Below are 27,612 nucleotides of genomic sequence, written 5' to 3'. Positions count from 1 at the left end.
AGTGGGATAGTTCAGACACAGGTTGACCACTTCAGTGAGGGCCAAAGTAGATGTTCTGTAGGGGATCTATGACAGAAAGCTTTCCCCTCTGTGTTTAACAGTTGCTATGGCACGTGGGAATTTACATCAGGGTTGTGATAGAGGGCAACAGCATCAAGAGTAGTTCCCTCCCTTATGCCCTTTATCTGAATGAGGGGAAACCCACAGCAGCTTTCTGAAATGGTAAAGAATGTGGGGAGTTTCAGTTGCATAAATCCCACATCCCATCTAGTTTGGCTTCAAGGACAAGGATATAGAGAATTTGGGAGAGTTTGCTAATCATAATGTTCCCCAGTGCCTTAGACCGAACCAAGTTTAACAGCATAAATGTGGAGGACATGGACCAAGTGAAATTAAGAACTTTTTAAGTCTCTCCCATATACTGCAGTATCATGGAGATAAGTGGAATTTAGAAGCGCTTGACTTTGGTTGCAGGACATCTCATTTGGGTTTGCTGGAAATAACTGTGTTTAGAACTTAAAATGTGCGGTCTGATCATGTCCCATTTGCAAACTTGCACCCTTTTCCTTTTCAGCATACAAATGCCACTGTTAATGTTAACTGCTCTGTTGGGTTGCTGCAGCAGTAGAGCACTGCTGTATTAATGGCTCATTCTAGTGTTTGCAAATATAATAAAGTACAGTGCATGCTGTAAGTATAGTTTTCTTTGAAGTCTGGGTGACAGAGCTGTGATGCTTCTGTAATGAAAAATCTAACTGAAGGCCATTATAAATCCACTATGCATGGATTAGTTTAGCATGAAACAAAGGCATTTCTTCACACCAGATCTCATTAGTCTGATTAAATGGTTGGGAAAGTGAAGCATGAAAAATGACAAATGACAGTGGACGTAGCTTGGGTGCCCTTGTGTTGAAACCTTTGGGTTGCCCTAAATGTAGTCTTTTTCTTGCACTGAGTTAGTAGTAGCTTTATTAGTAGTTGCTGCAAATTTGAATGCAGAGTTCGCTCATTTTTCAAGCTGCAGGCATGAGAGTGACAGCATGCTGGAAGCAGAGGCGAACAGACACTTGTTCAGAGAGGTGAGGTGTTACTGCAATGATAAAGGCAGAGTTTACTTCCTCTTCCTTTTGCTTTGCTCTTGTCTTTGGTCAAAGGTGGTCTTTGAAATATTACACAAGCCCAGTAAAATCTGTGAACAGACATGATAATGAGATTACTTCATGTAGTATATTCTGCCCCAGGGAAGTAACTCTGTCCTGTCCCTTTAAGAAGAGCCCAGCTTCTCTTCTTGCTATTCAATGATAATCAGAATTGCTGTTATTAATAAACTGTTAAGTGCTTAAATAGATAGGCTGCACAATAGCTAAGAGACAAAAGTCTGCCTGTAGGTGTGAAATTTAAGAGAATGAAAAAATGAACACAAAGCAATCCAAAGGTTACAAATAAACTAAAGCAGGAACAATTGGAGGAAATCCCCTTAACCTGCTCCACTGAAAATGCCAACCAGAATATTGCCAATCTCATTGGTTATATGAACTAACAGCACAATTCTATTCGTGTCTTCTCAGAAGTAAATCTTATTGCATCCAAAAGGTCGTAACCTATTGTGCAAGCTATTGTGAAGATGTGCATCGGATTGCAGCTTATGGCCACAATCCTATGCACTCTTACCTGGGAGGAGTGCCCATCAAAATTAATGGGACTTACTTCTCAGTAGACATGCACAGTCTTGCAGCACCACTTGGCTTAGTTGGTACGTTAACTGTTATTATATGGGGGGAAGGGGATTTAGATTATAACAACCATCTGTTTTTTTCCTTCCCAGTATTGTCTCTTCTTTTTCCATAATTAGGTTTCTATTATTTTTCTGTTTTATTCTGTTCTATTGTTTTTCTGTATTTGGCTGTTTTTCTGAAAACACCAACATGTAATAAAGAAAGTTTCCGAAACAATTCATGGCGAAAGAACTTTTAAAATGTGGGCAGGAGAGTGCTTATCACAGATTAAACAGGCAAAACTTAAGCCTGGAAAAAGCGTAATCCTCAAAAATCCGGATGCTAACTATGGATAACTCAGTGGTGAGTGTGGGATGTGGTCAAGGTTTATAAAATAGTGTGGAGAAAGTGAAGGATAACTCCTTCAAGACTCTAGGATTTGTGTTGTAAATTGGAAGAAATACAAATTGGATACATATGTTGGACCTTGTACTTCTAGGGTGGTCCACCAGGGGCTCCAATTCTGGTGGTGTGTTTGTAAAATCCAGGAAGTTGTCGGACTGAATTTCGCTTGGTGAGTCCAAAGCTATGCAAGTCTGCTATATGGGTGGCACTTTTATGGTGCTCATGTTACATTCTCTTTTTTTTTCTCTGTCCTGCCAGGAGGAGGAGGAGGAGGATGATATAATGTTCAATTTATCTTTTCCTCCAAGGAGCTCAAGGTGGCATGTATTTTTCACCCCTACCTATTTCAACCTGTCCAACAACCATGTGAGATAGATTAGGCAGAGAGAGAAGGAATGACATGCCCCATTCATGACTGAGGGGATATTTGAATTTGGTACATTTGTATATATTAGATTCAGGGGATATTTGATCTCCTAGTCCAGTGATTTTCAATCTTTTTTGCCTCGCGGCACGCTGACAAATACTAAAATAGTCAAGGCACACCAATTGTCTTTTGACAATTGACAAGGCACACTGTAATGCCAGCAAGGGGCTCACATCCCCCAGTGGCCCTACTAATACATGATCCTCCCCCAATCTCTGACGGCACACCTGCAGACCATTCACGGCACACAACGTGCCATGACACAGTGCTTGAAAATGGCTGTCTAACCACTACATTAATCCTACCACTAGAGACAAACAGCAAAGGAGACTCTAAAGTCAATGCTTGCTTTATAACTCTTCCATCATTGGATTATATACAAGCAACAATGACAGACACTTCTTGGCTTCCAGCATTCAGAAGCAGCCGTACTGGATAAGCTCCGCTTGCAGTACTATAATGTCAACATTGGATTCAATCCACTTCTGTTGGTAACAATTCAGATTATACTGCATACAGGATTCTTTACAGGTCACCATTTAGGAAGACATCAATCTCTGGCAATTTCTTCTCCAAGTTCCAGTTTGCAAAAGCATGGTCCACGCACATCATTAGAGCAAACATTCCAGTAAAAATAGGAGAATCCTAGAACTATTAGCACTATCTTTGTCAATAGATGCACTGCCAACTCAAGCAGGCAAAATGATCACAGTGCCTCTCTTTATTTCCTAACTTTATTCTTACCAGAGCCTGACTGTTCAAGGTTTGAAGTAGTTCTGGTACAAGAGAACATCCTTTTGTTCTGGGTTGTCTCTCAGGGAAAAAAAAAAACCTTCCAAAAGCCCCCATGCAGGTTCATCAGAAATATGTACAAAAAGAAATGTGAGCAGAACATCAGAAAACATGAAAGGCTCACAGAACACAGGCAATCCCAGATTTCTAAACTGGAAGGGCCTTACACCAGGATTACACTTGGCTATAAATTCCTACATTGCTTGGGATACAATACCTGAAGGACCTCCTACTGGATTTCTTCTTCAGAGGCCCTCTCCCAGATGCCTCCATCCTCTGATGGGGTGTGACTGGCTAGAGTTGTGGCATTCCATCTTTGGAAGCTCTCCTGAGTGAGGTGGGTTTACCTGGTGCTGTCTGTGACAGATCAGGAGAGAGATCTTGGGGTGGTGGTGGACAGGTCGATGAAAGTGTCGACCCAATGTGCGGTGGCAGTGAAGAAGGCCAATTCTATGCTTGGGATCATTAGGAAAGGTATTGAGAACAAAACGGTTAGTATTATAATGCCGTTGTACAAATCTATGGTAAGGCCACACCTGGAGTATTGTGTCCAGTTCTGGTCGCCGCATCTCAAAAAAGACATAGTGGAAATGGAAAAGGTGCAAAAGAGAGCGACTAAGATGATTACGGGGCTGGGGCACCTTCCTTATGAGGAAAGGCTACGGCGTTTGGGCCTCTTCAGCCTAGAAAAGAGACGCTTGAGGGGGGACATGATTGAGACATACAAAATTATGCAGGGGATGGACAGAGTGGATAGGGAGATGCTCTTTACACTCTCACATAATACCAGAACCAGGGGACATCCACTAAAATTGAGTGTTGGGCAGGTTAGGACAGACAAAAGAAAATATTTCTTTACTCAGCGCGTGGTCGGTCTGTGGAACTCCTTGCCACAGGATGTGGTGCTGGCGTCTAGCCTAGACGCCTTTAAAAGGGGATTGGACGAGTTTCTGGAGGAAAAATCCATTATGGGGTACAAGCCATGATGTGTATGCGCAACCTCCTGATTTTAGGAATGGGTTAAGTCAGAATGCCAGATGTAGGGGAGAGCACCAGGATGAGGTCTCTTGTTATCTGGTGTGCTCCCTGGGGCATTTGGTGGGCCGCTGTGAGATACAGGAAGCTGGACTAGATGGGCCTATGGCCTGATCCAGTGGGGCTGTTCTTATGGTCTTATGTTCTTATGACTTCAGTGTCTCTCTTTGATGCCCAGCAAAGACCTTTATAATTTTCCCCATTCTCTTAAATTGTGGTTAAACTGGTCTTAGGTTGGATCTTGGCTTTGTGATTTCACTGTCATATTTTAATCTGCTGCTTTCAATTTTAGGATTGTGACTCTTTGATCTGTGTGTGATTGCTGGCTGCCCTGGAAATAGTAATGCTGAAAGGGTGAGATAGAAGTTCTAATAATAAATAATAATAAATCAAATAGTTCTGCGGTTGCTCTGCTTCTTAGGCGGCATACCTGCTTCATCCCATCTGTAATGCAAGATTTCCAAGAATGTCTAAGGACATTTTTGTTCCAAAACACTTCACCAGTTGGAATAATTGCTGATAAAGATGTGGGTAATTTTTAACACCATCCCAGCGCAATTGAGCCAGGGTGGTGTAGTGGTTTGGGTGGTGGACTTAGACCTGGACAATCCAGGTTCAAATCCCCCCTTAGCCACAAAGCTTCCTGGGTGACCTTGGGCCAGTCACTTTCTCTCAGCCTCACCTACCTCACAGGGTTGTTGTGAGGACAAGAAGGAGGGGAGCAGTTGTGTACACCGCCCTGAGCTCTTTGGAGGAAGGGCGGTATAAAAATGTGAAAAATAAAATAAATAAATAAATAAATAAATAATTGGGCATGTACCAGTCGGATGTTTCCCATGGTGCTTTACATCAGGACTCCTTATAAACAGTGCCTCTTATGATAGAAAAGGGAAACATTGAACAGAGTAAAAGGGTAATGGTGATCCATGAGTCAGTTGTCCCCCCCCCCACCCCCAGAATCAGAACCACCCCCTGTTGACATGGGTGATGTCACAATACTTGTATACAAATGTGAAAGGAAGCGAAAAGCAGCTGTGAGCTGATGGAAGGAAGGCAGAAGAGGATACATCAATTTTGCTGCTCTGTCGTGAAATGGTTGCTATTCTGCTTTGAAAATCTTTTCCAGTGATGAAAGTTGCAAAATATCAGAAGCAAGCAGGTAATGAGAGGGATGAGATCGTCAATGGATTAAACCAGTGAATGGTTGATCTCAGAAACCAGAAGCAAGGAACTGGGTTCCTGTCTCGCTTCTGTGTCCATGAACTTGCATGCCACACTGCTGCCAGCCTTGATGCTGTGGTAATCAGTCAGGAAGTGCTTAAAATTACAACCCAACAGGTGTAGCCACCTGGCTCATACTGAAGGCAGCAGTGGTTATCCCAGTGGTGATTGGCACATTCAGTGTAGTCCCCAAAATGCTTGAATTACATCTAAAACATCTGAATAGTGACAAAATTACTATTGGTCAAATTCAAAAAACCACTCTGCTTCGTTGGCACACATGATTCGCAAATATATTACAATGTCCTACAGCAGCCATTTTCAACCACTGTGCCATGGCACACTATTCAGATGTGCTGTGGGAGTTTGGGGGACAATCATTTCTTAGTAGGGCCACCAGGGGGATGTGAGCCCCTGCTGTGAGTGTGGTATGCCTTGTCAGTTGTCAAAAGAACCGATGGTGTGCCTTGACCATTTTAGTGCCTTGTCAGTGTGCTGTGAGTTGAAAAAGACTGAAAATCACTATGGTCTGACTAAGAAGTAATGCTAAGTCCAGCTAAAGAACTGGTAGTTGTGATATGCAAAATAAAGAAGCTAAGTAGGGTCAGGCCTGGTTAGTACTTGGATGGGAGACCGCCTGGGAATACCGGGTGCTGTAGGCTTATACCATAGTCTTTCGAAACTGAATGTTGCCAACCAAAAATAATGATGATAATAATAAGAGTTGTAATTGGAGTTCGGTATTATAGAGGATGCTGGCACCCTGTGCATTGTCAGGCATGACCCAAGAGGCACCTGTGCATCCTCTGCTGCCATGTTGGAAAGGACTCTGAGATGCAACTCCCAGCCTGCATGCTGATCCGTTGGAACAACCAAGCCATTGGTTAAGGCCAAAGTACACACTGCAAGAAGTGTGCAAGAAACTTTGGTTCTTAAATAAAGTTTTATTTTATTGTAACTAGCAGGCTTGGGAGTGGATATGTCCTGGGATTGGTGGGAGATTTTATCCTGTCACTCAGCATGGCCCTGATCTGGATTTGGCCCCCCCCCCATTTCCCCAGGGAGAATAGTTTCCATTGACTGTTCAGCTGGAGCAGCTCCAATTGGGGCAGAGAGGCAGCAAACCCTGCACGTGTAGTGCATCGTTTTTCATTCCCAGGCGTGAATTGGCAGAAACGGGTCACTTTGCACAAGTGGAAGTGCCCTTTGCTCACTCACTGGGCATGCTCAATCCTGCCGATAGAATGGAGAAGTGGTAGGAACCTAACACAATCCAATGGTGGGTATCTTGGGGGAGAGACTGGTGGTTGCTGTGCAAGGATTGAGTCACAACACTTCAGCTGCCAACAGGAGGCACTAAATCTGTCAGAAAAGGTAGATAATTAATGCTGAACGCTTTGCTAATCAAGAAGTGAAAGCAGGTAACTCCAAGAACTGGCAGTTCACACCTTAAAACCATTACGAACAATTTCATAACTTCAAAACATGGGGTGCGTGCTGTAGCATGCCACACTAGGTGCCTGTGAGGAAGGGCGGGATATGGCTATGACAAAAAAGAACAGCAGTACAAATATTGAGCCTGGCAAGGAGCGCATTAAATTGTTGAACTTGTCACACTGTTGATGCTCACTTGATGTGCCCACATGCTGGGAAAGCCCACTTGTTAATGATTATGTTAATGTTAAAGACAGCATTAGTGCTGTTTGAGCCCTTTGCAGTGTCACTGGATAAAAATGACTTGGCTGCACTAGTTGGACATGGATAGCAGCGGTATTGAGAAACTGAAGTGCCATTTCACGTGCCATTGGCTAAAGAGAGCTTGGAAAATGGCAGAAATTTGTACGATTGATGGGGTTAATACAGCCTCGGGATGGGAAATGCTAGTATATTGATGGAAACAGATGGCCCCTTCTTTTGCGTAGTGGAATGCTTAATGTGATTATCTTTCTCTAGAGCAGTGTTTCTCAAACTGTGGGTTGGGACCCACCAGGTGGGTCACGAGCCAATTTCAGGTGGGTCCCCATTCATTTCAATATTTTATTTTTAATATATTAGACTTGATGCTACTGTGGTATGTGATAGCATTTGGGGAAATGTTACAGACCTGTACTTTTAACAAGCTACTATGTATATTCTTTTAACAAGGATAGTAAATGGGACTTACTCCTGGGTAAGTGTGGATAGGATTGCAGGCTAGGATTGCTAAAATTTTCCTGCTTGATGATGTCACTTCCGGTGGGTCCTGACAGATTCTCATTCTAAAAAGTGGGTCCTGGTACTAAATGTGAAAACACCACTGCTTTAGAGGAATATGTCTGGTAACAAATGGCAGATATGTTCTAATAAGAATGGGAGGAGGCTGGGTGGCAGGTGGACCTATGGGTGGGCCATGGCCAAGCAGGGGGTGGGGTCAGGGTTCAGCACTTGTGCCAGATCCTAACCCCAGTCCCAGGCAAGTCAGGGCAGCTCCAGGCTGCTAGGATCTGCACCACCTCCGTAGGTGATGTGGATCCAAGTAGCCCCATTGGGGCTACTGCAGCGTTACCTGGGGTAAGGAGAGTGAAGTCCCTTTGCCCGGGTTGGCTCCCGGCCAGCCTGCCATTTCCAGGGCAGGTTAGGATTGGACTGCCTGGCTGTTACTTTTTTCCACTGCTCCAGCCCCATATCTGTAAGATGGAGATAATTTCAAGAGCTGGTGGGTAGCTAGTCTGTTGCAGATGGAGATTGTGTGCAAGTTACTACTCTTTTGACTACCCAACCTCACAGGGTTATTGCAAAGATAAAATGTGACAGTGTCATATATGAAATTTGGAGCTCCTTGGAAGAAAGACCAAAAAATGATAGAAATATGATAAAAACAACAATAATGTTCTCTGTGTACATTATGCATTGGAGGTCCTTTCTCTGACCTAATCTGAGATGAGGTGGTGACAATTAGAGATGGGCAGCCCAACCCTGAGCTGCTTGGCTTGCGCCAAAAATGGCTGCCACTGCATCCAGCGTGGATGCAGTGCATCCACTCCACTGCATCCAGCATACCCCAGGCAACCGCCGCCGCCTTTTGTCCCCTTCCCCCAGGTAAAGTGAGTAGCCCCACAATGGGGTTACTCAATTCTACTGCAACCCAAGGTTTGGTGTAGAATTTAGAGCCTCCGTGTCAGGCAGACAGCCTGACACGGAGCCTCAGGATACAGTGGAGCACTTCCCCCCACCCTGCTCCCTCCCCCAGCATGCCTTCCCCCCACCCCAGAATGCCTCCCCCCATACCTGCCTACTTCTCCACTGCCCAGTGGTCTGTGCAACCTTCTAGTGGTGGAACTCTTGTGCTCCACCAGTGCTAGGGCCCACAAACATGCCTTAGTGCATGCCAGCAGTAAGCTGGAGCGCATTCATTGGAACTGGGTCTAGAGCCTTTTTGCTGCGGGTGCCCTGGTTCTGGGACACTCTCTCCAGGGCTACTCATTGGCCATCTAGTTGAATAAACTGTAGTCATCAGCCACATGGAATTGCCTTCAACTGAGTCAGATGACTGGTCCTGTGAGCTCAATATTGAACTGGGGACTCTTGCCTTTGTTTTTATCCTTTCTATTATGGTAGTAGGGGCTGCCTTCTGGAGTGTTGAACTCCACATCCATTGAATTGGGACCATTCTGGTGGCCTTGTGTTCCCCTCTGCCTGGTCTTTGATAGGAGCCGAGGTGCATTTGCCTACATGGGAGTAAACACACATATGTGGGCTATTTCGCTGTCCATAGGCTCACTACATTTTCTATGTCAGCTTGTGGGGGGACTTCATTCCCGAGGGTTTTGGGGGGTCTGCATTCATCAGATTAAGATCATTTGGGTGGCACTGCATCCCTCTTGGCCTGCCTTTCGAAGTGGACTGAGGGACGTTTGTCTAACTGCAAATAAATGCACATGTGCAGTTCAAGTTTCACTTTTCAGAGGGCTGAATACATTTTCCTTTCAGCTATCAGCTTGTCAGTTTCACAACCCACCAACACTCAGGTTAGGACCAACTGGTGGGTCCTGACCCAGAGTTTGGGAAACACTGGTCTAAGGCATTTGCATTTATTCAAGCACTCCCTTGATTTCAGTTTCTGTTTTTAGCAGTGTGTTGGAAGCTGTTCCACTGTTCTCTTTTGTTGATAAACCTCTTAATAGAGCCATTGATGTCTTGTTCCTTTTCTTTAGTAAGCCGCTCTGGAAACCTTGGGAGAAAAAATATGTGCTTTAAAATAAACGAATTAAAGACTTGCTGAGATAGTGAATGTGTAATAGAAATGTGCAGTATCAAAACCATCATAAAATAACTATGTGGATTTTTAGTACTACTTGCTCTTGGGCTGCAATCTTATATACACTTACTTAGGAGTAAGTTCCATTGAACCCAGTGGGACTTACTTCTGATTAGACATGAATAAGATTGCACCATTGATACCACCCCACACTGTGTGCAGTGCACTTGCTGTTAGCTTTCAAATGCAAGCAATTTTTTTTTGTCTTGGTTTCATGCATTTAAAGATCAATGCAAACCTTTATTTTCTATAAATAATTTAATAAATACTTTGCTTTACAAAGATACATCCAAAGTGACAATTATTATTTTTTTTTTTGCCAGAAACAAGAGTCACAAGACATGTAAGGATCAGTATACTTTAATAAGGTATCAGTGTCAAAATACATTTCCTTATCAAGTTAAAAGTTCCCATACAGTTACAATATTATCAATAAGAAATTCAACAATATAGAGAGCTTGAAATAATTATGACAATAGTTATGGTTAACATTTTAAGCATCAATTTTTCTTACCCTCTCTCCCACCCCCTTTCCCAGTGTGTTTAGTAAAATGGTTAAGGTACAATGTCTTTAATGCTGAAACTACAGAGGATAAAATTAAAATAGCAGTATTTAAGTGTCATTAACCCTTCAAGCACACAAGCCATTAACACAATAGGTATGTTAGATCTGCTTCACTACAGCCACAAGTTTTCAGATGACTTACTCCAGAGTCTTCACAGTAAGTCGATAGGATTACTTTAGAGTGAAGTGGTTAAGGTTGGCAGCCTAATGTTGACACTGTTAATTCACATTTTTGTTTCCTCACCTAAAGTTTGGCTATGACTTGACATATCAGAATAACTCAAAGGCATGATCCAGACAAAGCTAAGCACACTGAAGGGCCAATTCATGTGATGTAGAAGAACACTCTTGTTTGTCATTGGTTGAAAATGTGACAGGGAGGTACAGCCATTCACGGTGCCCTGATGAGTGTTAACCTGAACGATGCATGTTTTGGCAATGATGCATTTCATTCACAGATGCTCAACAGTGGCTGGATTGTAATCTTTATTATTATTTTGTAACAGTTCCTTAACTCAGAGGCTACCCAAACTTTGTTTCAATATGTATTCACAATAGAAACTATTTCATCTCTTCCCTCCGCCCACATCCCCACTGTCTGAAGCTTTGTTATGTATTGTTTAAAAATAGCAAACTTGGATGTGTTCAATCAGTGCAGTGCTGCCTAATTTTAAAAGCATCATCATCATTGCTCATAAACTAATCCAGCATACTACTGGCACCTGCATACATGCCCCAGCGGAGTTCTCTACTCATTCAACGAAGGTTCATCACTAAGGCTGCAATCCTAAACACACTGAGAAGGGAAAATTCTGCTGAGCACAGTAGGATTACTTCTGAGCAAACATGCTTAGGATCACCTGGCTTGAGATTTGTGCAGAAATAAGCAGGATTTCCAGGAGGACTATTCTCCCATTGATGCTGATTCCCCCTACCCCCCAGTGGTAGAACAGATTACAGATAAGGGACCTAGGAGCATTGCCTAGACAAGATCCCCTTTTTGGGAAGGGCTTTCCACTTGTGTGATATTTGTGAATTTCTAGTAAACTTATTACCGATCTAATGCAGGAGACAACATTAGTCTCTACAGGCAAGAATTAAGGCATCAGAGAAATTTTGCCCCAGAACAGGGAAGATCAAGCTGAAAGGGATGTAAAAAAATGTAGACTTCGTGTCAATTCCAGTGTACTACATTTCCTCAATGGAAAAATAATCATTGTGTCATTGAGTCAAAAATCTGAAAAATAAAAACCACATGATTTTGCTGGAAAGATCCCCAAGCCAGAGAGATTCCTGAGCACCTTTGCTCACAAAACATTCCCTCTGTAATGGTTTTCATGGGTACTTATCTATGCAGTGGGAAACCAACCAAAGTGGGCACAATCCACCTAAAGTTAAGCACTGGAGTGTGTCTATTCTGCTATGATTTTGTTACGATGTCAGAATGACCATGCATTAATCAAACTATTTGAAGGTAAACCACAAAGTGCACTTCTGTGAAGAAAGGCAGGGCCTAATACACGGAAATTTTAATTCCCATTGCTTTTCAGTAGACACGTTTCAAGCACCTGCTTTCTGCCATCTTTCTGAAATCAATTTCAGAACTGAAAGTGCTTTGCTTTGGTTGGATCATACTGTATATCAGATGGCAAAATTGGCATATAAAAAAACTCAGCCTCGTAACAGAGTGAACTGAAATGAAAGGATAAACAAATAATAATAATAATAATAAAGTCAGCAATTCCTTGAGGATGTGGGCGCTCTAGTGCACAAGTGGAACTCCACTGCCTACAGGATGCTCCCTGCTCACTTGTGCTAGGAGTGGCCTCAAGTTTGCCAAGGGATGCAGGTGTGCAGATTCTCACTCCTCCACCAAAGCAAATCGGGAATGCTGTTGTGCAAGAGATTCAAATACATATTGCAAAATATACACAGCTCTTGAATTGGTGGGTTTCCAATCCAGAGAAATTCGGAGGGGGGTGGGGGAAGAGAACCATATCTGTTGCTTTATTGCAACAGACTAAGGCTGGAATCTAAGCATACTGTACTTACTAGGGATTATGCCTCATTGAACACAGTGGGAATTACTTCCAAGTAAAACAGCATAGGATTGTACTGTATGAGTCTTGTTACACCTTAAAGTTAAACCCATTTATTAAGCAATAGGTTTTTGTACATCCAAGGCTACTTGGAGTTGTGCTAAAGTCCCATTGATTCCAATGGGCCTTAAGTGCAAGTAATTTCTGGCCCTATCCTATCCCGCAGCATCCTACGTGATGCAGCGGCACTGCTATAGCATGCTATGGCCGGGGGGGGGGCATGACCAGCTGGCCCAGAAGAGATAAGTAAAAATATCTTCTTCCTACCTCTCCGTAGGCCTCCTGGCTGTCATTGGGTTTCTCCAGACCTATGCCACCTATTTAGCTGGCGTACATCTAAGAGGGAGGGAGAAAAATCAGGCTAGGAAAATGGTGATAGGATCTAGCATGTGCCAGTGCCACTAAGATCCACCCCTCCCACACGCAAACTGCCCCCTGTCTGCCCTGCTCTGATTCTCTACCTCTTGCCCTTGAGCTGCCCCACCACCTTACATGCATGGGGGCTGCGACTGGGAGCCACTGGCATACGTATGCACTGGTTGCCCTGAAGCGCATGATGGTGCCGTGGTTCTTGTGATGCCGCAGTGGCACTTAATGTCGCAGACTGTGAAGTCCAGTACTGTAGGGGTCTGCTAGTATTGGGCTGTACCCTCTGATCTTGAGGAGGTATGAATTGCTCTATTTTAAAGGGGAAGGAGCTGGCTTCTATAAAGCTATGCAGATTTGCACCAGCTGTTAGTATCAAGAAAATTTTATTGTCACATTTCCTTTGGCCCTCCCAATATTAATTTTCCCACTGAAATTCTTTAATAAATATTTTAAAATCTGAACTCTCTCAATTCCTTGAGCTTACATTATTGCTGGATTGCAGATATGACTGTGCCTATTTGCCCAGCAAAGGCAACAGGGATTGCATGGAATGAAACAGAATCCTTCTTTTAAAATAAATTCCTGAGCACCATCATTTTTTTTTAAATGGCATGTCTGAAAGTTCAGATTGCCCTTTTGATGACCTACTGAAAGATTATTTGTACTTGAAAGGCTATCAACAATTAAAAGATAAGCTAAAAAAAGACAACAAACAGTTTCCCACTCAACCACTCTAAAGCCCCCAATATTTCACTTCCCCTGTTTTAATATGGTAGTACGTAAGCAAATATATTCATGTTGCTTTCTCAGCAATTCGGTAGTGCAGAGGATATGACTAAACTAGCTGGAAAAACACATCAGCATCACTGGCAATTAGCAGTGTTAGTAATGGCCTTTGGACAAATCCTGCAACGTCAACAACAACATAACAAAATTCTGCCACTGGATCTAACTAAAAGAGTTCCTATAAGAAAGGTTCATGACTCTACATCTATGTCTTAACAAGTATAACAAAGTACCACTATATGATAAACATCTAACCCAGAGAAAAGTGTCAGAGTCAGTTATGCTTTGTGGTAAAAAAAAAAAAAGAAATCCAAAAATGGAGACTTAAATACCAGAAACAGGCTGCCTCTAATTGTGCAGTACTCCTCTTTTCTCCCCCATTGCCCCGAACTCTGATTTGGTCTCGAACTCCTGATGTAACCAGTTCTGAGGAGGGCAACATTGGCCCAAATGAAATAGGCAGTGGGAGTTCCATTATTCTGAATTCTTTTTTATATCATGCTCAGAAGAATCTAAGGTAATAGCACCCATCATTCTTCTATATAATAAAGGGAGCACTGAGCTTATTCTAGAAGTTAGGTGAAGTCTGGCGGGGAAGGCACTTTGTCATTGCTAAAACTCATGGCCGATAGTTGCCGGATAGCTTTGGCTCTTCCATAGACAAAAACTCCAAGAAAAAAAACCCAGTCATCAAATCCGGGCTAGCCCAAGACATTTACAAAGCCAGGGGCTGTATACTGTGTGATCCGAGGGTGCACCCAAAGATCACTCACAATGTCAAAGGATTCTGGAGCACAACACTCAGATCTCATGCTCGCTTCATTGGCCACTCAAAACATTGCCATTCCAATGAAGCTCGGTTGACTTGTGGCCCTGCCTTAAACAAGGACACAAACCCAGGTCTTAGGTTGGTGATCCTAAGGAAGTCTCAGGAAAAGGCTGCAATCTGCAACTTGCACAGGGACCAACACTGCAGCTAATTAGCATATCATTGCATTTGTGGGAGTGAGAGTGTTTTTTATTTGTAAAGTGGTCAAAACTTGCAATGTTTTTTGTTGTTAGAAAATGCAGAAAGTGTGGACATACTAGGGACAGGCAGTGCAGATTTTATCTGAATAACCCAGTGCTGACTGTGGTTAGGGAAAAGGTGTGTTTATTTCGCTTATCTTTGGCAATAAAAATAAAATCTTTGCAAGAATGGAGCCAAAGTAATACAGAAAGGCATCGGCACAGCACAGCTTGTTATCAGCATGAATATTGATGAAGTTTCAGAACATATAAATTACACGCAGTGATGGGGAAATCACATAATATAAACTTTCTAAGGAACACTTTATCGAAGTAAGAAAAAAATACAGTAGATGCATTTTTTTTTTTTTTTAATACGAATAAGAAAGTGAGTAACTTCACAAAAAGGCCACTATTTGGTAACGGTGGGCAAGTTCAATAGGTGAGTAAAATCTTGTAAAAGTGTAATCAATATTAGAAATTGTCTACTTGCAAAAATAGATTAAAAACTGCTGCTTTCAACAGTGCAGGCCAGGGAATGCTGTGGAATTGAATCAGGTCGCCTGGTCAAGAGCTCGAAGCAATTCACTTCCCTGCAGAAGCGTTGAGCTGCCAAGCACTGGGACATTCACCTCACAGTCATGTCGGGTCAATTCTGGCAACAAATAAGATTCAAAAGATGGACCAAGCAGACGACTCGTCATTCCTGAAACAAGAAGATTCAGACACTGATTTGCATTTATGTGTACATCAACATGAAAAAGCATAAGCCACTTTTCCGCTCCACAAGGGCCTTCCAAGGTGGCAGGTGAGCATCCAGCGTTTCATACACAGGGGAACATCATTAGAATAAACACAGCTGCAGGTCAGGGGTTCTCCTTCCTTGATGCATGCTGGATTATGTCACTGGCACAAATCCAGCTACGCATCAGTAAGTGAGAGTTAGTGCAATGTGGTGGCTGAGCTGTGAACCTGGACATCCCTGGTGTTAGTGATGAACTAACAAGGTGGCCTTAAACGAGCCACTTTCCTGTAACCCTCATCTGCAATATGAGTATGTGAATGATGCCAATCATACAGTAACTCTGTAATAATCACGGAGAGCCAAATCCTATCCAACTTTCCAGCCCTGGTGTAGCCATGCCAATGGGATGGGCACTGCATCCTGTGATGGGAGGCTAGTTACGAAGGGCCTCCACAAGTTAAGGGAATGTTTGTCCCCTTGCCTTAGGGCTGCATTGCCACTGCACCGACACTGGAAAGTTGGATAGGATTGGGCCCTGAGATGTCTATGAAGCACTTGAAACACTCTAAAGATTTTTTTAAAAAATGTAATTTTATTGCAATTTGTATTCTGCTTTTAATTTTACTATTAGCCGCTTTGGAGGCACGTGGTAAAAAGCAGCACACGCATTTGAAACAAAACAAAAACAATCCATGGTTTGGGGAACAGGCCATCTGCCTCAGGAACTTCCCCTTGTTGACTGATAGGTCCCACCTCTACGTATCCATCATGCCTCCTCCCTCAGCTAAGAGGGGATAACAAAATGAACTGAATGGACAATGGAATGACTATGGGCTCCGTTCCAGTTTACATTCCAGCTGCCATGTAAGAAGATGCTTTCAATGGATCCATGTGGTCAGGGCATGATCAGGTCCCTGGCCATCAGGGTTCACTTACAGGACACCGCTTGAAATACCTCGGGAGGCAGATTCTGCTCAGTTGCTCCTCAGCAGGCTGAGAATTGGCAATACATCACTGGCAGTGTTATCCCATTCAACACCTGAAAACGCTGCAGCGTTACAACAAAATTGTCCATGAGCATACGGCTCATCAGGTATTATCAGCCATTGATTTAAGCAGCCTCATCTCCCACTGTGTTGGAAAGAATTTCCCATGTTGGTTTGCCCTTACCTGACATCCGATGAGCTTGCGGCACACTGAACTCCTGATAAGAGGGACCATAAAAGTGGGGGGAGAACATGACTTTGGGATTATCTGCAGGGCTTCCAGAGGAGGGTGGTGGTTGCTGGGGCTGCTGCTGCTGCACCATATTCATTGGTTGACTCGAGCCTCTTTGTGGGTTACAAAGAAACTCATCTACAACGGAAAGCAAATGCTAGATTTAGAAATGCTGTTGTCTTCGTTTTCTTAGCTTTGTTGGTGCTGCCTTATCGCTGAATTGGATTACACATGTTGTTATTTTAAGTGTGATGATGATACAATAACATCATCACACTTAAAGTATCAACATGTGTAATCCAATGCAGTGATAAGGCAGCACCAACAAAGCTAAGAAAATTTTGATTTTATGTAAGGTGCCTTGGGGGTTCACATAAGTGGGGGAAAGGCTGTCCGAAATATATTAATTAAACATTTAGCTGGCTACTGTTGGAAGCGGAAATCTGCAATGAATGGACCACAATCCTATCTAGCAGAGCTTTTCTGGCTAATTTCCCATGGTGACACATATAACTGCAACTCTAAGAATGATGAGTCACACATGAAGACAGCCTCAATGGGAGCAGATTTAAGTCAGTGACTACTTCAGTTGCTTGTTTGTGGGTATCAGCCAATAGTCACAACTCTAAAGTGAGATGAGATGCAGAAAGCTTTAAAAGAGCAAGCCAATTCACATCCCTCAGATTTCAATATCAGGGGTTGACTTGCATGTGGAAACAGACCAAAGCTTAAATGCTATAGAGAAGACCTTCATACACCCCAATGTCAATTCAAACACAATACTTTCCAACAGCCTCCACACACCTCAGAAAGGCCTCTGCAGGTCCTTGAAGGGCACTTCTGGTTTTCAGCATCAGAACAGCTCTGGATGTGACCAGAGAAAAGCTCTAGTCGCGTTCAGAGCTCAGTAAACCCCAAAATCTGCTTGATTTGATTTCACACGGATTTTGGTATCTGTGAGGGGTCCAGGAACAGAACCCTTGAGGAAAACGAAGGGTCCGCCTGTATACGTACAGCTCTAAGATAAGGTGTGGTCTGAAGGCACGTGCTGAATCCAAGTTAGTCTGGATCTGCTCAGTGCCTGGATGACAGACAATCTTGGAACTATATGTACTACGCCCACCTTGCGGTCTATCATGGAAGAAAGTGGAGATACAAAATGTAATAAGAAATTAAAATAAGCCAAGAAGCTTGAGGGTGGCACAGAGCATGGACGGTGAGCATAAGATGTGGTAAAAATGGGGGGAAATGGCAGAAAATGTATGTATGTGTTTTTCCTACACAACTTCTGCATAAAATAGCAACATACCAGACCGCACATCTTCCAATTTTGCCAAATAATATTAGAATTTTTTATGGTCATACCATTAAGGACACTTGTGCTGAGCGACTTCTTCTCTGTGAGCAACGCACAATTTTCGCCTCTGAGGATTTTCATCCTTTTCCACATTAAGTGTGTTGGGTTAATACCCGATGTGTCTCCCTGCGCCTGGGGGGAAAAACAAGAAGGTATAGATGTTGTCAGGAAATAAGACACGTTTTGGTTTTACATCACAAAAGAAAAAAAATAGGCATTGCTAAGGACAGATTACCCCACTCAAGTGTTGAAACGCTTGCTCCTCATACTCCAGTTGCCGCTTCAGCTTCAAGCTGTTGGCAAGGGCAATCCGGGCAGGATTTATATCTATACCCCGCTGTCCAAAACTCTCCAGTGACCTATAAAGACAAGATATTTCTCTCTGATTAAGCAGAATTTTTTAAAAATTAAATGTGGCTGAAGAAGGATGCATTTGGACCAAGGTTCATTTCATTTCATCCCAAAGCACTAAAATGCTGAGCTGCAAAGGTCTCTTATCTCTACTACATGCTGTCCCATTGGTGGCCAAAACACCTGGAGTGCCATTCATGGTACAGTTCAATGGCCACAGAAAACCGTTGTAGGACTCACAAATGATGACATATGAAGTCTTAGTCGACAACCTGCACAGTTAATTCATGCTGAGAAATATCTCTTTGCTTCAATAACATTTTAAAGCAGAACGCACACTTTTAGGCTTGGTGGAACAAAGAGAAATAATAATAAAGACCTATTTCGTCATTTGTGTAAAGCACAGTTGTTTTCTGCTAACCGTATCTCTTTCCACGGAAGTGCTGATGTTGTGTATTGAAGAGTGTTGATGTTGTGTATTGATATCAGAAGGACTACACTAGTAGAAGCAAGCTAGTTTTTTCATTTTTCTTGGAGGTAAATTGTTGCCTAAAGTTAAGTAGTAGTTTAACAAACAGTGTGGGCACAACTTTTCCATTGTATCATTCTCAAACAGTGTGATAATATTTGGAAGGCTGGAACTACATGGGTGGGGCCAATTTTGTAGCTCCTTTCCATGTGATAGCCACCCACTCTTCCTGGCTCAGCAACTAGTGGTGGGTGGGAAGGATCCATGCAATTGGCCCCACCTATGACGTTCTGGCCATGGAAAAACAACTGCTGTACTATTGCAGTAAGGCCCCAAAGTTATCACTGTTATTAAAAAATGCATGTACAAGCATGTACATAGCACACACACACACACACTTGGGGTATGCCTACAGCTTTTTAAAAAATTTCAGTCATACTAGCCTCATGGTTTTAAATATGAGAATCTCTGTAAGACATGAACACAACTCTTACCTCTTGCTGACACCTTCAACATCCCTTGGTTGACACTTTTGCTAGCAACCTTCAATTTTACATGGGACAATACACTTCTCTGTAAAGCTTCTACTTTTGGGACCTTAGATCGTGGTCATGCTTCCTATTTTTTGTTTCAACTGCTTGTCTCTGGGCTGAGAGTGAGAAGTTGAGCCTTATCTAAGCATGTCTACTTATTGCCTGGAAAATTAGTTATTATTTTTGCTCTGTCTGAGGAGGCTAATTGTGAAACATTTTTAAAACCACAGTTGAAATTCAGTTGGAATCAAGGGAATGCTAGTCAGATTTCAGAAATGACTGAACAGCTCTTACCACTGCCCTTTACAATTAAGTAGAAAAATTTACAATTTTAGTACAATTTTAGGAACTGATTAACAGAAACATTTCAGTCAGTTCATGCAGACATCAGTTTTTATAAAAATGTTTATAGTCTCTGACTCTCATTGAAACAATGTGCATCAGAGATGCTGCAACAACTATACATACACTTGCCTCTCCCCATGTGTACACCGAATGTGTGGAGGGAGAGAGGGATCACATGTTGCTAGTGCAATACCCCTAGTATCCGCATAGCACAGCATAAGGGACACAATACATATATAGTGGCAGGGGACATGGCAAATGGCCAGGTTCCTGCTTCTCCTCTGCACATCCAGTGTACACATTTGGAAAAACATGAACATTGGGCTAAAGGTCTCCAGCAAACATTTCGGAGTCTTCCACAACATGGGAATTGCTACTGTTGAGACCTATGGCTGGAGGTGTGTTTTTTTTGTGATAATGAAAGAAAAATAAATACACAACACCACTTTCTGCACTGCTCATTTTTGTAAAACACACACACACACAAAACCTGAAATCTGCGAAAAAATAAAACTTCTTTCCAACAACTCTACAAATTGGTCACTGTAGGTTGGTTGGACTGGACTGGAGGGGGTGCTTGGGACTGTGGCTGCATCTGCTTACACTAGACCACCTATATAACCTACTTAGTACACTTTTAAAGCTATTATAATTTATAATTATATATAAAAATGCACCCTTGGAATAAAAACACATAATACCACTTTCTGCACTTCTCATTTCTGTCAAAATACAAGATCTGAAAAAATAAAAAATCACTCCTTTACCTATGGCCAACTGGTTACCTCATTGTACATTGTTACATGATGTGTGGATGAATCTCGTAAGTGAAAATAGTGGCCATCTCTACTGTCCTCCCAACAACATTTACAAACTAGCCCAGAGTACCTAGAAGGAGTCGTGCTTGGTTTTTGTTTGAGTTACCTTTTCTTATACAAGTTTACGTTTGGTAAATGCAGCGGTGACCCTCCTGTAGAGCTGGTTAAGGATTCAGAGCACTTATTGCCCACCACTCTCCATTTTGCAGGGACGTATTGTAATGGTGGATCAGGTGGCCACTGCGTGTTTGGTCTTCCACCCATTGAAGACAGTGGGGTGCTGACTTGTGCGTAGTAGGGCCGCAAGGATGCTGACTGGTTCCCATTGCTGAAGAATGCTGGTGGTAGGGTCCCCTGGCCCATGTTCATGTTTTTGTTAGACATGGGTTGGCAGTATTTCTCTGGGAGAAGTTGATTCTGTGCGGGAGGAGCAAGGGGCTGGAAAAGGTTGCTCATGTTACTTAAGCTTCGCTGGGTGAGCTGGGCACTTTCAGAGAGAGGGCGCTCCTCTTGACAGATAGGACTGAGTTGGAAATCTTCTCCATCCATGGGAATGTACGGAGCCAAGGTTTCAAGGTCCAGCTCGTTGAAATCAGTCTACAGAGTAAGTGGAGGAGTGGGGGAGAAACCAGTTAGAACCATGAAGCGTTAAGTCTCCTAAAACAAGAAATTGCCTCTCACCTATATCCCAACACAATAACCACAGCAGCAACTGAGATGTTTAGAGGCTGGACCCACTTTGGAACTTTTGGTTACAATTGACAGGACTGCAGCAACCCAAAAGCTGCACACCAGAATCTCTGCAACAAAGCAACGGGATGCATCTTTAAATGAGTTCATTCAGACTGTTGGCCTCAAAAGCCACAGTAGCCCTTTCTGTTTCAAGTCCATTTCCCTTTTTAGACTTTATTTTGACATCTACTGTGTAAATGCCTGGAATGGAGGGGCATGTTTGTTTTTGAGGCCTGGTCTCTATGCAAACATAGAGAAGCTGGTGACTCTTGAGTCAGCCTCTTGGTCTATCACATTCAGCATTATCTACACTCACTCTTCAGGGTTTCATGCAGGGATCTTTTCCTTCCCTACTTGGGGATGACAGGGACTGAACCTAGGACCTTCTATACTCTACCACTGAGCTACAGCCCTTCTCCTACAGTAGGGTCTAGCGGGAAAGCAGCAGTAGAATTCTAGCAGAACAGACTGGATGACTTCAGGCTGTGGGGGAGGGAATACTATTTTGAAAACTCCTCTATACAACTTCCCTTGCAAACAGAAAACTAGTTCATCAAAGAGCAAGCCTGCAACACAGACATTTCCCTGCCATATTATTTTTCTGTTTGCTATTCACTACTATGTTTTTTTCCCCTTTTTTTAAAACAAACAAACAAAAACAAATGTTATCTTCCATCAGCATTCGGATATAGCTGTTGAACCATCTCAGGATTTTGCCACCTCTGGGCACCTTTTCCTGCCAGCAGGTCAACAGATGCAGTCATGTAGTGGGGATTGGGGAGAGAAAGGGCTCCTCTTCTCAAAGCGGTCTTTTCGCAAAACCTGCTCCTGGAAAGGGACTTGAGTTCTGGGATTACTGCAGCAGGATCATGCCTGCAGATCTGTGTAAGCCTAGCTGAAGGAAGGTGTAGTGCAAGTCACAGGTATACTGCCACATAAGCTTCACAGTATGGATCAGTTCGATCTAGTATTGCTTGCTTTATACAGCCTGGTCTCATAGCTACTTCCCCTTACACCGTTCACACAACATTACACACCAAAGGGATGGGTTTCATTGCATATTTAAGTAACAGTTTAAGGTCATGGTTAGGGTGTGGGGTTTAGACTAGGGAAGACACAAGGTAAAAATCCCTGCTTATCTAGGACATTCACAGCACAAGCCTAAGTATGTCTACTCAGAAGTAAGTCCCATTGTGCTCAATTGAGCAAGAAGAACAACTGCAGACTCTAAACATGAGTGAGAGATACTAGGAAAAGAGAGGAATGTATGTTCTGCTGGCTGCATCTGCCTTATGGTCTTTCTTACCTGTGAGCTGCACTGATTCTTGGCATCTGTGTCCATAGCAAAAAGTTTCTCAATCATTTCAATCTTCAGATCTTCATCTAAGGAAGTGTAATAGTCTCCAGGGCTACTTGGCTGCAGTGGAATATGTAAAAAATGAAAAGATTATCACAAACATGCAAATAGCCACTCACTAACGGCTATGGGTTGCTCACAGTGGTCGGAACTCCCAGTCTGCTACCATAAGAGTCCCTGTGTAAAAGTGCACCATAAGTGCCCCTGGGCTGTAAAAGGCATGCTGCTGATGGACACTTTGGGACCACAAGCGCAAACGGCTGGAGGCCTTGGGCATGTGGCAACAGCTGCCAGACACCATGCCAGTGCAGGTAAGGTGGCAGTGGGAGTGTTCTGAGGGCGATAGGGAGATGAATGGGGAGGAGTGGGGTGATTTGTCTTTTCTTTGTGTCATCACAGGAGCTACAGCAATGACTTTTCATTTCTTGGCAGAAGGGGCATCTGCAAAGGAAAGAAGCAGCACAGCTCTCTGCTGGTCCCATTTCAAATCTTGTGGCAACCCCCCATGAAGGACCTCCCCTACAAAACTGCTGGGTGCTAACATAATAATTGGGGATGGATTCTAGACCCTGGGCAGCTTGGTCATGGAGAATCTGCCTCCTAGGCTCAGGAAATTGGCCACCCCTGCCCAACACCACCACCATTTCATGTATTGAATGCTTGCCCAGTAAATTCCAGCTGCCACATCCTCTGATGTTGGTTTTTGCTGTTAACAGATTAACACATCTAGTCTTCTGGAATTAATCTCTCTTTAAATGCTTGTTTCATAGCTTCTGTTAGTACTCAGGGGAGTCATCCATGCTCCAATGCACAGTGTTTTCACTGTTGCCTTGTACGTGGAAAGGGGAGGAGGGTCAGCATTCAATGCAAATGCATTTCTTACAGTGGAACAGCTGCTGTTGCTGCTTGCACTGGGGGTGCTGCTGCCAGGTGCAACCTGGGGCAATGTAAACGAAGGCACGCTCAGTTTCTCAGCCTGGGGAGCCTGGCTTTTCACTTCGGGAGGCCATTGCTTGTTTGGGGTGATCACAGCTTTGTTGTAGGTAGAGATGTCTTCAAACTTCTGTGTCCCTGAAATCGAGGTAAACAAGGTCAATTCATCCTTGGACCCGTAATCCTGCTGTCTCAGGACACGTATAGAAAAACTTGGGGGGGGGGTATCAGGTGTGAGGGTACTCCTTGTGTTCTATGAAGAGAACAGCTAAACCTTGTTTTAGTATAAATAGGAATTAGACCTAATCCTATCACCCTTCATGCAACTCTATGCAAATATAGAGCTGTCCTCATATTTCTCTCTATGATCCCTAAATGATGGCTGTTATTCACATAACCTTTCTTCAGATGTCACTTCTGATTTTCACAAATATCGTACCTGAATAAATAATGCACAAGATTGGCATCATGACAACAAAACTGGTGACTTTTTGAAGGAGCTGTGTTCAGGGATCTGTCTCTTGCAAAGATGAACCAGTAAAACATATGTGCATGGATGGAAATTAAATGCTTGCTAAATATATTGGATGTTGAAGATCACAACCAATGTTTCACGTAATTTTTCCAGGGGGTGCGCAGAACCCACAAGGAGCTGCATGGAAACAGCTCTGGAGCGCTTGGTGATGACAACAACCTCATTGCCAAGCTCTGGAGCTCCATGACAGGTGCTGCAAGAGGATCCAATTTGAGATGCACGGCCACGCAGCTTAAAGGGAAGGCTGATCACAAGTGATTGATCATGAACTTACGTTCACATGCAAAGTTGCATGTTCTTGTGGCCATACCCATGAATTTCCCTTGTTCTACATCCATTTGTTATGAACAAAGACTACCTGGGGGCCTGCTTGGATGTTGATAGTTTTGTTATCTGAAGAAATTGAATGGCAAGGATGACAAGAGACTCCGAGGATCAATCAAGATGTTACTATAAGCATGAGAATGGGCTAGCATGCTTGCTTTTTATTCTGTATACAGTAACCCGATTTCTATTTGCTGAATACCAGTACTAACTCCAATCATATGCTTTAAGTAATATCTATTTTGACTCTAAGGCTGCAATACTAGACACACTTTCCTGAACATAATGGGACTTACTTTTGAGTAGACATGACTAGGGTGGTGCTGTACAGCTAAGCTGTGGCCCAGTGTGCCTCTCTTCCTTAGTTAAAACCAGAAGTTCTTTGTGGCTGTTACACAGATATGTCTTGAAAGTTGTATTTGTTAGTTATGTTTCTTGGCAGCTGCTATAATCACAGGCCTACAAAACTGAGGGGCAAAAAAGTTTTTCCCAAACATTATGGTGGTTTGATATGAATTTGGGGTACTGATTCCAAAAATGGCATCTGTTTTGCCCTATAGCATATATACTATACGATACAGTATAGCCTCATTAGTGAATGGTTCAAGCAGTTTCCTCATGAGGAAGCCATGGTGTAGGCTTCCTCATGAGGAAGCTGCTTGAACCATTCACTAAAGAGGCTATGCTGTCTCCCCAAAACTAGACGTGATAGGGCAAAACGGATGCCATTTCTGGAATTAGCACCCCAAATATACCCAGGAATCGGTGTGACGTTTAAGGAAGTAAAATGTGTGTTGGCCTGTGTAATCTGTCAGAGCTCCACTGGTTAACCACTGAGCAAATGCAAAAGGCACACCTCCCCCTTTCCCAAAAAGTGACTAACCGAAATCAAGAGATATAATAGCATCGCCTGGTGTTGGTGCCAACTGGGCTAGTTCTTCTGGTTCCTCTTTCAACTTGGTGAACAAGAAATCGCTCTTTTCCGCCACTGGGACACCGTTGTCAAAGATAGGATTCACTGCCATCATGCGAGGCTTAAACAGAGATTCCGTCTGATCCATGGAGAACACAATATCATTGTTCTCAATTTCACTAACAAGAGAATTACATGGTTTAGATATTTTGTATTCTGAAGGTCAATGTGCATAAACAAGCAGTTAGTTAAAGGGAAAAGCTTTATTTTATAGGCATCTGATTTCTGATGTCTAAAATTGCACTTTATCTGCTCTAGCTGGTTTCTTTGCTGGAATAACAGAGCAAAACCGTAAAAGCTATAATAAAATAACCACACTGGAGCTGCAGGCTTATCCATGACTACAGAGAGTCAGATTTCTCTATTTTCAGTTCACTGATTAGAAAGGAGAGCAGAATATTTTATGCCCTGCTAGAAACAAGAGGAGGTAGGATGCATTTCAACTTCTAATAAATGCATATATGCGGAGTTTCAGATTTAGAGAGCTGTTGATGGTCTTCCAACCATCTTTCTGCACTGGCATGCTTGTGATCTCTTCTCAAAAATGATTTTCAAAAAGTGCTACCATCTGTCTGAAGGGCAGGACTTTTACCTTCATACCCATCACGTGCACGTTGTTTGGGAGCCCCAGGGAACAATGTTCGAGGACATGATGCTGCTATTTCCTTTATTATTGAATTTATGGACTCCCTTTCATCCACTTTGGCTGCAAGGTGGTACCCAGATTTTTATGCCAGTGTGGGGTGGGGATGGAAGGAACTCATAACCAATAGCTAGGAAAAACTCAAGCTCCTCTTTTATCTCTCCAAATTTCATTTTTGCAAGTTCTGTGTCTGTGGGACCTTGACTGCCATGTGAATAAGCCATGTGAAAAATTGCATGCCTACCTGTGGCAACTGGCAGTTTTACATACCAATGGAACATCTTATTTGGGAAGCCTGAACTTCCACAGAAACCTCCCTACCTACAGGACTCACAAGTATATGGGTCAACAGTGTCTCTTTCCCTTTGGTTTGGTAGCTCACAGACTTTATTCAAGAGCACAAGGTAGTAGCTCCATAGTCTGTGTGGGGTTTCAGCTTGGTTATACCTACAGAAAACTGAAATAAATCTTTGTTTACTTGAGGGAGACTGCTGTGATGCACATTAAGGAACTCATATTCCAGGCCTCCATTTGAAGATGGATGACCAAAACCCTCAATTATATCTCCCATTCAGGAAATTGCTGTTTAGGATTCCAGCTGACATACCTCAGAACATAGTTGACGCAGATGATGCACTGAGGCTGCAGGTTGCGTGTATTGTAGATGACTGTTCCTTGGGTCTCCAGCCACACATATCCCCCATGCTTGGCAAGCATGCGGTACTGTCCTGTGACCACTTGTCCTTTGGCACACACTTGAAGAGGAAAAAGCACATACATGGAGGAGTTATTTTATAAACACACTAGGTAAAATACAGCATGCATTACAAAGAAGAAGAAAAAAAAAAAGTCTGATACCAACAGCATTTTTTGCTAGCAAAAGTTCCAAAATCCAAGAAAATGAGGTCAAGGCTGACAGATTTATTGTGTCATATGCTTTTGGATCACAATAACTCCATTAATCTAAAAGATGTTACAAGACATTTACTTGTTTCTGCAGCAGCTAACACAGTTATCTCTCTAGCATCTCACTAACTTTTTCCCCCTACAAATATAGATTATGGTTCTATGTATACTGTGATTCTGCAGGAATGTAAGAAAAATGCAGAATGAATCCGGAGACCTTGAACCTGGAGATTCCTGAGAATCTCTTTTAAAAACAAAAAAATCTCATGAATAAAGTTGCAGAGTTGTTTCATTTGAACCCCAGTCTCCACATCCCTTTGGGTACATCTAGAGCCACTTGGTCTTGGACTGCTTCACACATATCCTGCATAGGAAAGGTCTCCCTTTTGCATGGTATTACTATAGAAAACAGTGCTCAACTGTAGCAGGTAGAAACTTCAACAAAACTGAGCAGGCTTCTGGGAACAAAGAAATAATCTTACAAAGCCCTTTGTGTGGGTGTAATCTGTTAAGTGCTTCTAAAGCATCTTAACCTATTATCTCCTTTTTTTCATTGCTGAAGTTTTGCATTAGAAATTGTCCTGCTCTTAATTTATTTTAAGAGATTATCTTTTGATTGCCAGATCATTTGTGTGAGGAGAAAAATCAAATGGT

At 42.8% G+C, this 27,612-nt stretch overlaps 1 protein-coding gene across 5 annotated transcripts in view; it reads right to left on the bottom strand.

The window, feature by feature from the left end:
• Nucleotides 1–9,649: 9,649 nt before the first annotated feature.
• EPAS1 (endothelial PAS domain protein 1) overlaps nt 9,650–27,612 on the bottom strand; it is a 117,824-nt gene continuing 99,861 nt past the window's right edge. For 2 of the 5 annotated variants that reach the window (XM_066624665.1, XM_066624673.1), the window contains exons 8-16: nt 26,660–26,807; nt 25,320–25,528; nt 23,528–23,715; nt 22,594–22,704; nt 20,662–21,152; nt 18,275–18,398; nt 18,048–18,171; nt 16,635–16,820; nt 10,132–15,425 (exon numbers count right to left, since the gene is read on the bottom strand). In XM_066624665.1, coding sequence (XP_066480762.1) covers nt 15,274–15,425; nt 16,635–16,820; nt 18,048–18,171; nt 18,275–18,398; nt 20,662–21,152; nt 22,594–22,704; nt 23,528–23,715; nt 25,320–25,528; nt 26,660–26,807 — 1,733 coding nt within the window. In that variant the 3' untranslated portion in view covers nt 10,132–15,273. Of the gene's footprint in view, nt 9,806–10,131; nt 15,426–16,634; nt 16,821–18,047; nt 18,172–18,274; nt 18,399–20,661; nt 21,153–22,593; nt 22,705–23,527; nt 23,716–25,319; nt 25,529–26,659; nt 26,808–27,612 lie in introns of those variants that run through there. The other 3 variants (XR_010794338.1, XM_066624680.1, XM_066624687.1) reach the window with 3 other exon arrangements.

Source organism: Tiliqua scincoides, chromosome 1, assembly GCF_035046505.1.
Source record: "Tiliqua scincoides isolate rTilSci1 chromosome 1, rTilSci1.hap2, whole genome shotgun sequence".
NCBI classification, from domain to species: domain Eukaryota; kingdom Metazoa; phylum Chordata; class Lepidosauria; order Squamata; family Scincidae; genus Tiliqua; species Tiliqua scincoides.
The sequence above is the reverse complement of the archived record's forward strand: the minus strand, read 5'-3'. Positions and strand labels throughout refer to the sequence as shown.